The sequence below is a fragment of the Seriola lalandi genome, unplaced genomic scaffold, assembly GCF_002814215.2.
Source record: "Seriola lalandi dorsalis isolate HSWRI2012SDOR001 ecotype SW California unplaced genomic scaffold, Sedor1 jcf7180002054487, whole genome shotgun sequence".
NCBI lineage: Eukaryota > Metazoa > Chordata > Actinopteri > Carangiformes > Carangidae > Seriola > Seriola lalandi.
In genome coordinates this window covers 931294-945557 of record NW_019525040.1, presented here as the reverse complement: position 1 = coordinate 945557, position 14264 = coordinate 931294, and the positions used below count along the sequence as shown (strand labels likewise).

The window sequence follows — 14264 nt, the reverse complement described above, 5'->3', positions numbered from 1 at the left end:
TTTTAGTCTAATGCAGAGGTCACTAATAGTTGGACCGTAGTCCAGATCCAGAGTCAGACAATGTTCTATCCAGACCCAGACGTCAAACTATAAATCATTGAGAATTATAAAATTTTGACAGAGCATTTCCATTTTAACCAGCGTAGCTTTTCTGGCCTTTATGGCACTGGTCACGTGACTCCACTCAGCCAAGTAGCCATGCCCATGTAATATATACAATTCACCTGTGTCTGTGTTAATCGTTGACTTCGTTCTAGTCCTTCTGTTCTTGTTGTGCATCTCAGGCTCTAAGTTTTAAAAAGATAGAAACTGACATAGTGCCCAGCCCCAGTTTTGTAATCCCCCCCCACAGGGTTGTACGCATTTATAAACATCACCTATTCACAGGTTTCTAAAACACTAACCTACATACCCATTTTTTGTTACCTAGTGTATTTCTTGCAAATATAGGCCGTGCAGATTTGTGATTCTGGGTCAAAATAACATTGGCTTGTGATGATAAAGTGATACTAGATGTAAAGTCAATTTTCAACTCACCTCCTGTGTAAAACATTTTGTTTCATTGTTTATGGAGCATAGCAGCTGCAGCCTGCTTGGATTTTTGGATGGTAAGATGGCAAAAATTTATCAAAATATCCTCAGAAACTTTTTAAATTACCAGTTGCATTGTTAATGTCTCTGCTATCCATCTGTATGCTTACTGTTTGTTTTGTTTTGTTTTTAAATCAGTCAATCATGGGTTCAAGTGTCACTTTAAGCCTCACACACTGAATTCTGGTTCTGCACATGTGCTCTTGAAAATCCCGGAAAGATTAATTTAAAAGCTGTTGTGAAGCCTGTGAAGGAGACTTTTTTCTTCAGCTCGACATACTTCAGGATGCTCAATATTCTCTTAATTTTCATCAAGGTAATTCATGGAGAACAGTAATATCAGTGATTGCTATGACACAATATTAAATGTTCTCTGTATGTGATCACACACTTTGATATTTCCTGGATGAAACTTTGAGGATGAAACTCTGATAACCTGTGGCACTACTGTCAGTTTTAAAATGGCCCCCAGAGATGTTTTTTTTTATTTTTTATCTGCGATCATGAAGTTCTAATTATCTCCCACATTAGACCATCTCATTAATTAGTTGCTGTTTTAACGCTACCTTCAACCCTCATTATTTTCTGCACTTTAGCTTCTGCAGCTGAAGTCAAACTTAAGTTCACTTTTAACTTGACCTATTTGTCCGTTCTTTCATCTAAATTCCTGAGTTTGTGTTCCTGTTTGATCAAGAGATTTTACTTCAAACATCAAGTGTCTACAATTCATGGACTTTTCTTGTTCATCGTCGGGTTCTTTGGTTTCCAAATGAATCTCTTATTTTAGGTTTTGGTGCTTTATTCACCCTACTGTACAGGCTACACCTGCCCTGAGGTGACACATTACCTTTGTTAGAAAGTCAGCTTTACAACATGTATGTGCAAAGATGCTTGTACATCAGAGTTTGGAGTAGGACAGAGAGTAACAGTAATGGCTCTGCCCTGCTTAGGGAAATTTATGCTCCTGCAACTCTGGCCAATCTCGCTTGCACAATATATTGCTTGGTCCTTCTCCTAAAACCTGAATCCAAAGACTTATTGTTTGATAATTACTGCAACTACTACATATATTATACTATATAATTACTACTACCCTGGACTGTGCAATAAAAGTAGCTTAGTGAAGGTCAACCAACTGAACCTGCTACTGTACAAGTGAACTCTGGGCCCCACTCAGTCATATTGAAACTGTAAAAACTGTTTTGTTTTCACTCCAATAGATACGCAAAATAAGAGCGGCTGCTGGTCTCACCTGTTCTGCTCCTCCAGTTTAGCCAGCAGCTCCAGTTCATCAGGACTCAGGTTCTCTGAGTCTGCTGGAGAGGCTGCTGGTGCTGACAGCACTGCATCATGGGAAGATGAGTCTGGGCTGAGCACTGGGCTGCCTGTCGACGGGGGGTCTGGGTCCATGCCGGTTGGGGAGGAGGGGCACTCTAGCTGAGGGAGAGCCCCACCAGATCCCTCTCTTTCTGGGCTGCCGCTGGGTATAGACATGGCGGTGACGATGGAGTGGGATGGGTGAAGCAGTGCGGGTGCGGTAAGAGGGTCTCCCAGTCTCACTGTTGGTCTCCGTGATCAGTGAGCCTTGCTGTCGCCTGATTGGCCACCTGGCTGGCCGTGGAGCCAATACGATCAGAGGTCTGCAAACCTATCATGGATGCAGAAAAAAGCTGAATGAATGCGACTGACAACAGATAATTAAAGAAAAATGATCAATGCAGTAGTGAACATGTCATCACCACAACTGATGTGACATATACGTCCTCGAATTGCACAAAACTTCTGGTTACAGTGTCATATGTCTAGCCTTTTTTTCTTTTTTTTAACATCTCTCAGTATAACTTATACATTTCACCTGCAGCAGCTTCCAAAGGCTGAAGGTTGAAATGACACTTTCTTCAAACAGTTTAAACAAAAACAATAAACACTAAACATTACAGTCTTCATGAACGCAGGACTTACTGCTGGGCTTCTGTATTAGACTATAAGCATTAAACGACAGCAATATCTAGGTACACCTTGTAAACTGGGGGCCGAGTGTAAAGCAACCAAACTGATGAAGGAATGAAGGAGACTTCATCTTCCTGCCCATGTACAAAACTCCTTAAATATTAGGTGGAGCAACAACGTAAGATGTCATGCTTGGCTAAATGGGCTGAAGACACAGTCATACTGCTCCAACCCATATTAAAGATGCCAATAATGCCGCTCCGCACCCTGGCTCAAATAACTGCGTTGAAGGAGTGGCCCTTAGTCACTGTAATGACATCATTCTGTCTGAGAGCATCGTGGCTCGTCACTGCAGACACACTCTGCTGTCAGGGAGCTGTTTTTGTTCACACTAAGACGGTGGTCTCATCATCATCTGCCCAGTGATGCCTCACACTGAAACAATGCTGCTGATGTGACACTGACCTACAGGGATACCCATAACCTCTGTGTTGCATTATTTCCACCATCGTAAAGAGGAGTGAGTGACCCAACCTGAGTAGCTATTGCTGACGACCTGATAGACCATTATTCAAGTCACACTGACTGCAGGCCTCTCAAAAGGACTGAGCCTTGGTCACACACATATGCGGTTAATGTGCATTCAGACGTGGTGCTACAAAATTACTGCAAACAGCTGTAGACTTTATTAAGATCAGCCTAATTAAATAACTCAGATTAATCGTTGAGTGAGTTCAGATTGATAAGGCAGGTGTCACACAGCTTATAAAGAGGAACAGAGGAACAGAAGGGTTAGGGCAGCTTTTCCTTCCCATAGAAAGCCAGGTGTGATATTACAGCAGTGAAAATGCTTTTTCAGCCAGTGGAAAATTGACCTTACTCTTTGGGCTGAAGGCACTGCGAACAGATTCTTGTTTGGCTGGAGTTTTATAAATTATATTAAAAAAACAAACAAAAAAAAACAAAGTTGTGTGTGTGTGTTCCAGGTTACATTTGTTACTTCCAGTGATTAAGGGTGTAAAGGCATTTGTGTCTTTGATGCAACATTCAACTTGCAAATGTGAGACAGCACATCGAAGCCCCGTGCTTTGCTTACTCAAATCATTTTCATCTTTACATACATACAAAAAAATACATAGCTGAATGTGAGGGGGCAGATTTCACTCATACCAAACAAACTTCACAGAGCTTGGATGTTGTGCTGCATACACATAGCATGTGCATTGTTTAGCAGCTGGACACAGACACAAACACAGACACACACACAGACAGACACACACACACAGTAGCGGTAAGAATAATACAGTAAACAGATCAACACATACCACATCACACTGTTGTTGTGTTAGAAAACTTCAATTTAATGCAGTGCAGAATTGATTTCAGCTGTAATCAACCATCAAGGCCGAGAGAGATATTCACTAGCCTGTATAATGTGAAGCATATGACGCAGACGTACACAACAAAACAAGGAGAGCAGAAACATAGCCTGTAGCAGAGGAGAGGAGAGGAGCATAATAACAGTCTGAACAGGGAAAACACTGCATGGGGAAGAGACAAGGACCACATTCATGCACAGAAACCAGCCCAATCAAAAGAGCCATTAACAAGCCAATGAGACCAAATCACATTTGCAAAAGGGTCTGGTCAGAGGACAGATTGGAAGTAACATCCTTTTAATGTTATGAAATAATGATAGAACAGATCTTCCAAATTACAGGAGTTGCTTACTCAAGCTAATCTGACAAAGGTAATACCTCTTCATTTGAATTTGCTGCACTGACAACTTCAGTGTGCCTTTTCTCAAAAAGTCATCTGACGGGAGGTTGAGCCTCAGGCAGACATGCATCTGTCCTGTCAATCACATATTTACCTCAATCCCAGCAGTGAGACTGAGGTGAGCTCTATTACTGACAACATTTATAACTTTATTTCACCTTCATCTCAACTCCCAGAAACCCTTCAATGAGTGGACAGTAAAGGTGTGGACATGAGGCACATGTTCACCATACTAGGCAGTCTGTGATGCTTTACACCAAAGGCACACAAGAGAGGAACAATACAATGTTGCTGAGATCGGCTCTCTCTGGACAGAATCGCTCGCTCACTGCTGCTTTTCGGATTTCAGAAAAATGTGCAAATCTCTACATCAGATTTTCATTTGGCCAGATCTGCTCTGCTTGAATGGTTGCTGACAGGGTGACTTTTTTTCTGAGCTGCCACAGTCATCGTCTTTTGCTCAGTAATGTACCATAGGACTATACACAGTCACAGTCCCTGCAGAAATTTGTGATAAAGATTTGCAGTATTGAATGTGAATTCAACCAATCCCAGTACTGCTCGTGAGAGCTTGCAATTTTGTGCCTCACAACAAACTAGAAGAATGCTTGTAGATTTTACCAATGATTGCACTGGACTACATAAGCTGAGGCCAGATGAACATGGCAGCTGTTACCGCCAGGCTATGTATGGCTCCCAGCAAAGTCAAATCTGAGCAGAACATTTTATCACCTCACATCTTAACTTAAAAGAAAAAAAAATCAATAACAACCTCAAATTGGTCACTTTATTTATGAAGCAAACAAGACTCAAACATGAGATGCCACAAAAAAGTGAGAGACCAAAGGTAACCGTCTACAGTTATGCTAGAGGCTCTTTGAGGGTGCACTTGGACCTAAATACTAGCATCACAATGCTAACATTCCAGCAATGGCAATAAAAACTGATCTTTAGTAGGTATAATGTTCACCATTTTCAACATCTTAGTTTAGCATGTTAAGATTTGCTAATAAGCAATAATGAAGAGAAAGGCTGATGGTAATGTGATAAGGTTTCAACGTGTTCAGCTATAAACCAAAATTCTGCAAAGATTACATTTTTGACCTGGTGATGAGATCACCTACTTCATTACAAATCATCCCGAGAGTATGTAACAAATTTAATGGCTGTACAATACGTAGCTGTTGAGACATTTCACTCACAACAAATGACAACCTCATGGAGGCAGTAAAGGAAAAGTCAAGGGATCCCAAAGAGTCAATAGGTTACATCATCTGGGAACCATGAGTATCTGTACAAAGTTTTGTGTCATTACATATAAAGTCTGTTGAACTATAAGCATGTGACCTTTTTCATGTATATTTGAGCTTTTACTAAATTCCTTAATCTTGCTTCTGAATTATTGGAAACTGTCACAAATCTGTCAACACTGCTCACTCGTGTAGTAACGTTACCAGTGTGCCTATTGCAGAATCTCATCCTAGCTAACATGTACTGCATGAACAATAACAATTAATTGATTTCTTACCAAACAAAGTCACAAACCAGAGGGTGACAAACAAGGCAGTGTGGCAAATGAGGAGATTTAAGATCCAGAGAAGATGCTGCAGAAGGGATTACAGCATTACACAGCTATAAACCACACAAGAGCAGAGGAACTTTCAAGGAAAATGGAGAGGTGATTTCTTATTTGTCCACTCCTTATGTTAAATATACTACCAAACTTGCTCTGATTTCAAGCAAAGTAACTTGAAGTGACACTTACAATTCACACACCCAAATCTGAGTGGTTTTCAGAGTGAAAAGTGCCACTAAAATTTACTCTCCTATTGACTGTGTCCTGCCAGAGTGGAAAACCACTATAAAAGATGGTGACATATTTGAGTTTGGACCAAAGTGGCAGATTGACCGTCTGAAAGACCGACATTACCAACCATGGAACCAAGCTGCTAGCGTGGCTAAAAACTGCATATCCCATCTCATCTTTTTAAAAAGCCACTACACTTTTGGTGCAAAAAAAAATAAAAATGTAGACCTGTTAATAAAGAAATAATTGCATTTAAGGGGGGAAAAAAAATCTTGTTCAGGATCATCCTCTCAGGGAAGATAGCACAAAAGAAGAGGTGCTTCAGAGAGGTTTCAGCACGACAAAGGGCTAATCAGCTGTGCTGCTGTGGTCAGCCAACACTTTAAAAGATGTGAGTCATGCAGGACTACAGAAGAGTGGTGGCACTAAAGTGGGATTTTTGTCTCTCCACACACACACACACACACACACACACACACACACACACACACACACACACACACACACACACACAAAAATGGAAGGACACTGTGAAGGTCTCTGACAAAGCAAAACAAGCCAGATTTTCTGAGCTTGGCTGTTGCTCTGTATGACAGCAGGCTCGCACGCTCCATTGTCATTGTGTACTCGGGAGAAACTGCAGAGGACTGAGAGAGAAAGGGAGGGGGTCATTGTAATCCACTTATATTTGTGTTTCTGAGCACTATTAGTGTGTGTGTGTGTGTGTGTTAGTGTGTGTGTGTGTGTATACACTACATGAACGGTTACCATTTCGCATGTACTCCATGCTTGTTGAATCCATTTGTATGTTCCGCCTCAGTATACATGCGTGTTGGCAGTGTGTGACCTGTGAAGGAGTTCTGCAGTGTGATAGATGGATGTATGCACAGTTTTGTGTGTGTATGTTTAGTCTCTCCTTGACTGATGTCACTGTGCACAATTATGCTATTGTGCAAAGTGTATGCATGAACACATCTTCTCTGTGCTCTCACTGTCTACATAAACAGTGCTACTGTTTCAGCCTCTGACCTCCCTCAACACACACATGCAATCCTTAGTGTAAAATGTGTCTGATTTACAAAGTACTTTTTTTTGTGTAAAGACGCTTTTCAGGGTCACCATCTGGGCTTCCTGTTGTAAAGAGTGAGCTGGCCTCAGGCAATAAGAATAAGGAGGGTAAAAAAAATAGCAAATGCTCCCTTTGATCTCCAAACACCCACCACAGACAGATCCATCCATGTTTTCCCTCTTGCAAAATAAGCAAAGATCGCCATCTTGCTAGCATGTTACATGCTATCACTGACATTCTATGCTGTAAAGTTATTTCCCCAGCAGCCAAGAAAAACATAGAAACACAAAAATGGAAAACCCTGACTGGCATCTGATGAAAGAAAAACAGAAAAATCAGCTATTTTTCATACGAACCCCGACCTTGCCGATGTGTCACACCTGTCTCTTATACACATCTAAGAGCGACCCCTTCGTTAATCCGTAGCCGCTAACCTCGCTGTTGTTCCAACTCATGATCTCATGATGGGTTACTGACACGTGGACTGTTCATTTACACTCTATTCATCTACACTGTACCTACTGTGCTTGTGACTGCTGCTGGGCTCCACGTTGCTCAAAGCATCCCGTTGTAAAGGTCTTTTTTCTGATACTGCTGCTCCGAGCTCTCTCCCTTACTGTTTGTGAAAGCCATAACTGGAATGAAAATGACTATTAGCTAAAACATGCATGGAACTGCACTGACACAGACATATTGACAAGTTAAATGCCCTCCACATACAGTGGAAAAGGGCAATGGTGTGTAAAGTGATCCGAATCAGTTTGTATATGATCAAGGCTTTTAGATGATCTTATAGCATCTGCATGGCAGTAGTGGAAAGGACATTTACTACTGTACTTAAAGTAACAACAATTTGTAATCCAGAAGGCAATACTTTACTTTTTATTTATTTAACAGTTACTGGTTACTTTTCAGGTAAACATTTTACGTATAAATCATATGATCACTTTATAAAATATGATGCATTATACTCATATAAGTACATTTAAAATCTGACCAACTATTAATGCATCATAATAACAATCCAATAGTGTTATAATATAACATTGAAAGGGGCCAGTCTGAATTATGAATACTGTACCTTTACTTTTGATACTTGTGCATTTGTTGCCTTTACTGTTGGGCTTTTGAATGCAGGACTTTTACTTGTAATGGAGTATTTTTATATTGTGGTATTGGAACATAAACTTAAGTCAAGGATTTGGGTACTTTACCACCGCTGCATGAGTTATTGTGTAGTGAATTTGACTGTGCACAGTGGTTCATGTTCATGTCTGTGTACAAGGAACAGCTACCTATTAACCCAGAGAACATTAACCTTCCAGCATCATCATTATAGTAACGGCGGTCTGTTCTCCAAACAGCCCTCGTGCACAAACTGCACTGGATAGATTATTGAGATGTAACTGCTAACTTGGATATGTTTGTGCCGACATTGAACCTGAAGGAGGGGGAGACACATTCGGAGCAATTGAAGCGACATTGCTGATGAATGTTTAAGACATTTTTCCTTAAATCTACTGACCACTTTGTATGACTAATGCTTTCCTGCTCTAAATTTAGTTAGTATCCCTCTCCAGATGATTCGGTTCCCCTGAGTGCCACTGTGAGAGGAAATTGTCTAGAAATAGCCATTACCACAACCCATCAATTACTTTCGACTGCAGGCAACTGTTTTGCTTTTTCTACCATGAAATACTCAGTGCATTGGTACTACTACAGATTAATTAACGTCTTACAACAACAAAAAAAATCATGATAAGACAAACTGCAACATCCACTGATCACATGCTAGACTCGAAACTGGATTATCATGGTACAAAGTGGATGCTTTGCATTGCTTAATGTGATGCTAAAGCATTGACTAACATTAGTTTTCCAGTTCATACTTTCCCAGCAGTGTCGTCACAAACACTGATCAGTAGCCGTGCTGCTGTTTATTCATCTGTTCTGATTATAAACTTGTTGTTTGCCTTAGAAATTACTGCGAGAAAAAACAGTGAAATCCACAAACATCATCTTAAAAATGAAAAAAATGAAATTCAAAGCTTGGTTTCTTGTGTTTCATAACTACCTCAGGCCTCGTGGGAAAATGAGGAAACTAAACAAACAGTCCTGTCAGTAAAATGATCTGAGCAGGTGTTCACAGCGACTACACTGTAGGCGCTTACATCAGTTTCAATTTGAAAGCAGAAAAATCAAAAAGATATGAAATATGATTTACGGCCCTCATCTATTCTGGCATCTATAGAGAAGAAAGCCTCCTCTGTAAATAAACCCTGAGCACATTTCAGTTCTACCTTATTTGAGCTGCAAAAACCTTGTAACTTCCACATTGTTCCCCCCAAAGCACAGGGGACACAGATGGTCCATTAGCTCACAGGATACATCGTGTTATAGGTTCACTGTGCAAAGGAATCATCATCATCAACAGCCCGGTGTGACGACACAGTCTCTCACTCAGTAACACATCTGCGTTGTTAATCATACCACAGATTCACCCTCCCATGTTCATTCTAAACAATAACTTGACTTAGCTGATGAAATGCTCTGACCTTTTGTTCAGAAAAGCAGCATGTTATAGAAATCAGAGAATTTCAGGTAACTATCAGTTTGTCCAAGGAAATAACGTTGGACATTGTTGGAGACAGTTCAAATTACGACTGAAACAGGTGAATTAATAGTCAGGAAGTAGTAGTTTCGGCCTCATTATTTGAATATAATTTGCAAGTTGGTATAAATCCAACATGCAGCAGTCTGTAAATGAGATTACGATTCAGTCAGTGTAAAATCTGCAGGGTTACACAGATCCAGTTACAAATCTGCAGCGAGATCAACTACAGGAACAACTGGCGAGAGAGAGGAGAGTTGCTGCAGTCGTAGAGAGCTTGAACCGTGGCAGACAGGTCATCAAGCTGCTCCCTGTTTCCATGTGTCAGCAAAGAAGATGAAGTGCAGTGCCGTGCACAGTCCAAACACCAAAACAGTCGACCAGCAAGCCAGCCGGGGAGACGTGCAGGGGCCAGGGCAGATGAGGGACAATATTATGTTTGAATAGAAAAAATCAACCCCATTAAACAGAAAAATCTTTCTCTTGACCACCTTTTGTGTGGTTGATGTTGCTATTTAGCAAACAATGAAACAACCCAGAAATTGCAAATAGGAAAAAAATGGCATGATCTTCCAACTCAGATCTGTACTTGCTTAGAGCTGAAGCTATGAGCCAATTAAGTGATTAATCAATCAACAGAAAATGAATCTGCAATTCATTTTGTGGACTAAACAATTTATAGATTTATCAATAAAATAATATGTAGATCAATCACTGAAAATAATTATATTTTTGGCAGTTTTAGCCTTAAATTATTTTCATAATTTTTGTACTTCAGCTACAGGACTGAATCAAACAGTTAGCCACCCCGAGGGAAAACATCTACATTAACCTCAACACTTAATAAGGCTTAGAGCTATACTATGAGGAATAGTTGTAGTTGAAATTAATTGGCAGCTATTTAGAAAGAAATTGGAAAATCATTTTGAGTTATGTTTTTATGAAAAAAGCAAATAAAAATAAAAATCTCTGGTTCTAGCTCCTTAAATGTGTATATCTGCTGGTTTTCTTGATCTTCTATGAAAGTAAACTGAATGTTGGGTTTTGGACCATTAGTTGGACAAAACAAGACATTTTAAGATGTCACCTGGAGTTTATGTGTAATATAATTGAGAAAAAATTTGATGGATTAAATCGACTGAAAATAATCCTTAGTTGCAGTCCTACAGGAAAATAGAATTACATACAGACGCTGAACATATGCGATAATGATTGGCCACACAACTGCAGTTACAACTGCAGTTTATTAAAAAGTCATAATGCTCCTCTTTGATTATTCATCTCAGGTTTTCTTGTTAGATTAAGTCACTAGTGGAGTAGATGTTAGATCTCATTCACACAATTTATCAAACATAAATCTTGATTTAGGTGTGAGGGAAATAAATCAGAACATGCTTGGTATGACCTGGGCATGTGGCTCCTGTTTGTCACCAAACACAGTGGCAGACTATAATAAACCTGGACAGCAGCAGGGAGACAACTGTACAGTACAGGGAGAAAGCTGCGAGATGATATCCCTCCTCCTGTTCTTGCTGGAGGCTACACACACATGCACGCACACATTCATATGCATGCACGCACACAATCACAGACACACACACACACACACACACAACTCAGAGGCTGTTTATCCTGACAACACTTCCAGAGCCTATTAGCTTACCACTCTCTCACACAGATGAATAATATGGCAGCAGCAGCAGTAGAGAAAAAGAGCACAGAAAAAAAAGGTTAGCTGGAATGAGCTGGGGTTTTCTCATGTGCAGTCTTTAGCATATGGGATCAGATAAAGAAGAAGAAGCTTCGAGGCTGAGGCGCTCAAAAACAAGGTCACCAGGATGTGAGAATCAGATACCTGTTTCCTTGACGGTGAAATTAGTGAGATGTCTTTTGCATGGTGAGTGGTTTTCAGAGATAAGCCTAAAGGCATTGTCACTGTATCACATACGAAGATTTGATGAACCAATTACTCAGTGGTACGTGTCCTTAGTCATGGGGTATTTAAACCATAATTATAATCAACAGAGTAAGATAAAGAAAACCTTGAATAACCTCTTAACTCACTAAAAAAAAAAGAGAGATAAGTGCCTGAGGAAACTTTTTTATTTAGTGACTAGTCAGCAGTATCCTCATCCACATCATACCCCAAAAACTATATCAGTTCCCTACTTTTTATCCCACTTGGAAGGTAAAATGATGCGTGCTTGGGCCTAGATTTAAAGTACAGAGTCATTTAACTCAGTGGTGCTCAGGGTTTAGAGTAGTAAGCTCCTGGTATTCTGTCTTACAAGCTAGCCAAGCATGTTTAAAAGGATTTCACTCTCTCATTAGATGAATACAGCAAAAACAGTTGGATTTAGGGTCAATACACCACTGAAAGCCATTGATTTAGATGACAATCCTATCCAAGGTGACTAATGAATGGGCAGGTAGGGGTTCAGTGCCAGCTCAACAGACATATGGACACACACACACACACACACACACACACACACACACACACACACACACAAAACATAGCAGCCACTCCGCCATCCATCCACTGTTGTTCCAGATGAAACCAGCTATGTACGAAAGATGAAAGTGACTCCTGTAATCCTTTGTCCTCCACTTTCATACTTGAAGAGCCTGTAATCCTATTGACTGAGTTGTTTGGACAAGATCGGCTCATTATCCCGTTCAGACCTGGCCTCCTGCTGCTGCTTGAGGATGCCTGAACAACAGGCCTACATGCTCTGCAGTCGACTCATGGCTCGGCTGGATCAACATCTGTGGCCAAAATGACACATCATCCCCTCTTTGCGGCACCAAATGTCCCGGCTTCCGACAACAACACGATTGTGTAACGACATTAAAAATGAGAACGGGACGCTGAGGAAACACAACATGGACATGGCACGCAGCAACACGCCATGCCTTAACAATAAATGCGGTTTATCGGCTAATGAATGGGCCGTGTCTCCGTTGGCATGCTGTACAGTGGAATTTTACACCGGGATAAATGGAGCAGACGGATGAAGCGGGTGTTGATGGGGTTTCAACGACCAACGACCAGTAGTGTTTTGCTATATATGGGGCCTGTTTTTAAAGATGAATTTATATAAACTAATAAGCTCGTGGGCCCGTCAATAGACACCACGCGGCAACATTGATATTACATTTAAAAATAAACACCTAAAATAAACAAATAAACCATACATGCTTACCTGAACTCCTTTTCCATAATCGGAGCAGTGCGTTTGTCGTCGCCCCCACACCAGTCCGTCGTAAATGTCAACCGTATGTTATCAGCTAATTAAAAGCTTAATAGACCGCTGAGGACAAATACAGAGAGACCGTCCAACGCAGTGCCATCCCCCTGCCGCCGTACGACCGGGAGGCAGCGTCTCACAGCTGCTCGCGAGCCCCTGTGCGCTGGAGGCTCGTGTGTGTGTGTGTGAACTGAATTAGAGGAGGGAAATCTTTCTGGAGATATCCGCTTAAATAACCATGACAGCCGTGCGATGTAGCCTGCGGTTCAACAGGGATGTGGTAGGCTATAAACGGCAGCATCAATCATAGCGACTAAATCACACAGAATGGCTGGCGTTCTGTGCCTTCTGTTGAGCACGAGGTGGGGCGATCCAATCACGGTGTAGAATGACGTGTGAGTGGCATGTCGCAGACCAATCGCCTGTCCGGATCGCGGGATCCCTTTCGAAGGACAACAAAGAGAGCCAATCATCCTAGTTTTTTATTCTGCGAGAAGGCGGAACACGCAGGTGTCATACAGCGGTGTCAGCTTTAACGGATTTTGCTGTGTATATAACAACTGAATTATTAACTATGTGACAAAAATGTTACATGTAATATTTTCGGACAATCGTTGGTCTTGTGAGTAATCAACCCGAGCAACCAACTGTAGTCTCATGACAAGCTACAATCGCCTGCATTCTTTATAGCTATTTTAGCTTTAAAAAAATATATGAATGCCCAATTTTCACGTCATTTACATTTTTTTTTATAGCCATGGATTTTGCACACAAAAAAAATTTGAAGTAGGCGTAGCTGTTCTGTGTAAACTGACAAAAAATTGTCCTGAGATTAGCAGTAAAATAGACTATTGGCATGGCTGGATTAACCATCCAGAGGGCCCAGGGCCAAAAGTTGTTCTTTGGCCCTGTGCCCGAAACAGGGTTCTTCAGCTTAATTATTTGAAACATATGATTTCAAACACTGCACATGGGACAATGGAACAAAAAATGAAATTCATTCTTAACGACACGGAGCTCATAAAAATCACATAAACACTGCTCCTTACCTACCTACCTTAATATCTGCCAACTTATCTGCCACATTCTTCAACTCTGCAATGTAACATGTAAATAGCATTGCTTATCTTTGGTGAGATCAATTAAACGATGTAAAGAAATAGGCAATCAATGCACTGTGCACTGTGATCATTTTCAAGATGAGTT

General features: G+C 40.8%; 1 protein-coding gene across 2 annotated transcripts in view; it reads right to left on the bottom strand.

Moving 5' to 3' along the window:
• The window catches only part of evi5l (ecotropic viral integration site 5 like), a 37725-nt gene extending 24350 nt beyond the window's left edge, over window positions 1-13375 (bottom strand). For both annotated transcript variants that reach the window (XM_023412811.2, XM_023412812.2), the window contains exons 1-2: window positions 13014-13375; window positions 1844-2239 (exon numbers count right to left, since the gene is read on the bottom strand). In XM_023412811.2, coding sequence (XP_023268579.1) covers window positions 1844-2085 — 242 coding nt within the window. In that variant the 5' untranslated portion in view covers window positions 2086-2239; window positions 13014-13375. The remainder of the gene's footprint in view (window positions 1-1843; window positions 2240-13013) is intronic.
• Between the last annotated feature and the right edge of the window lie 889 nt (window positions 13376-14264).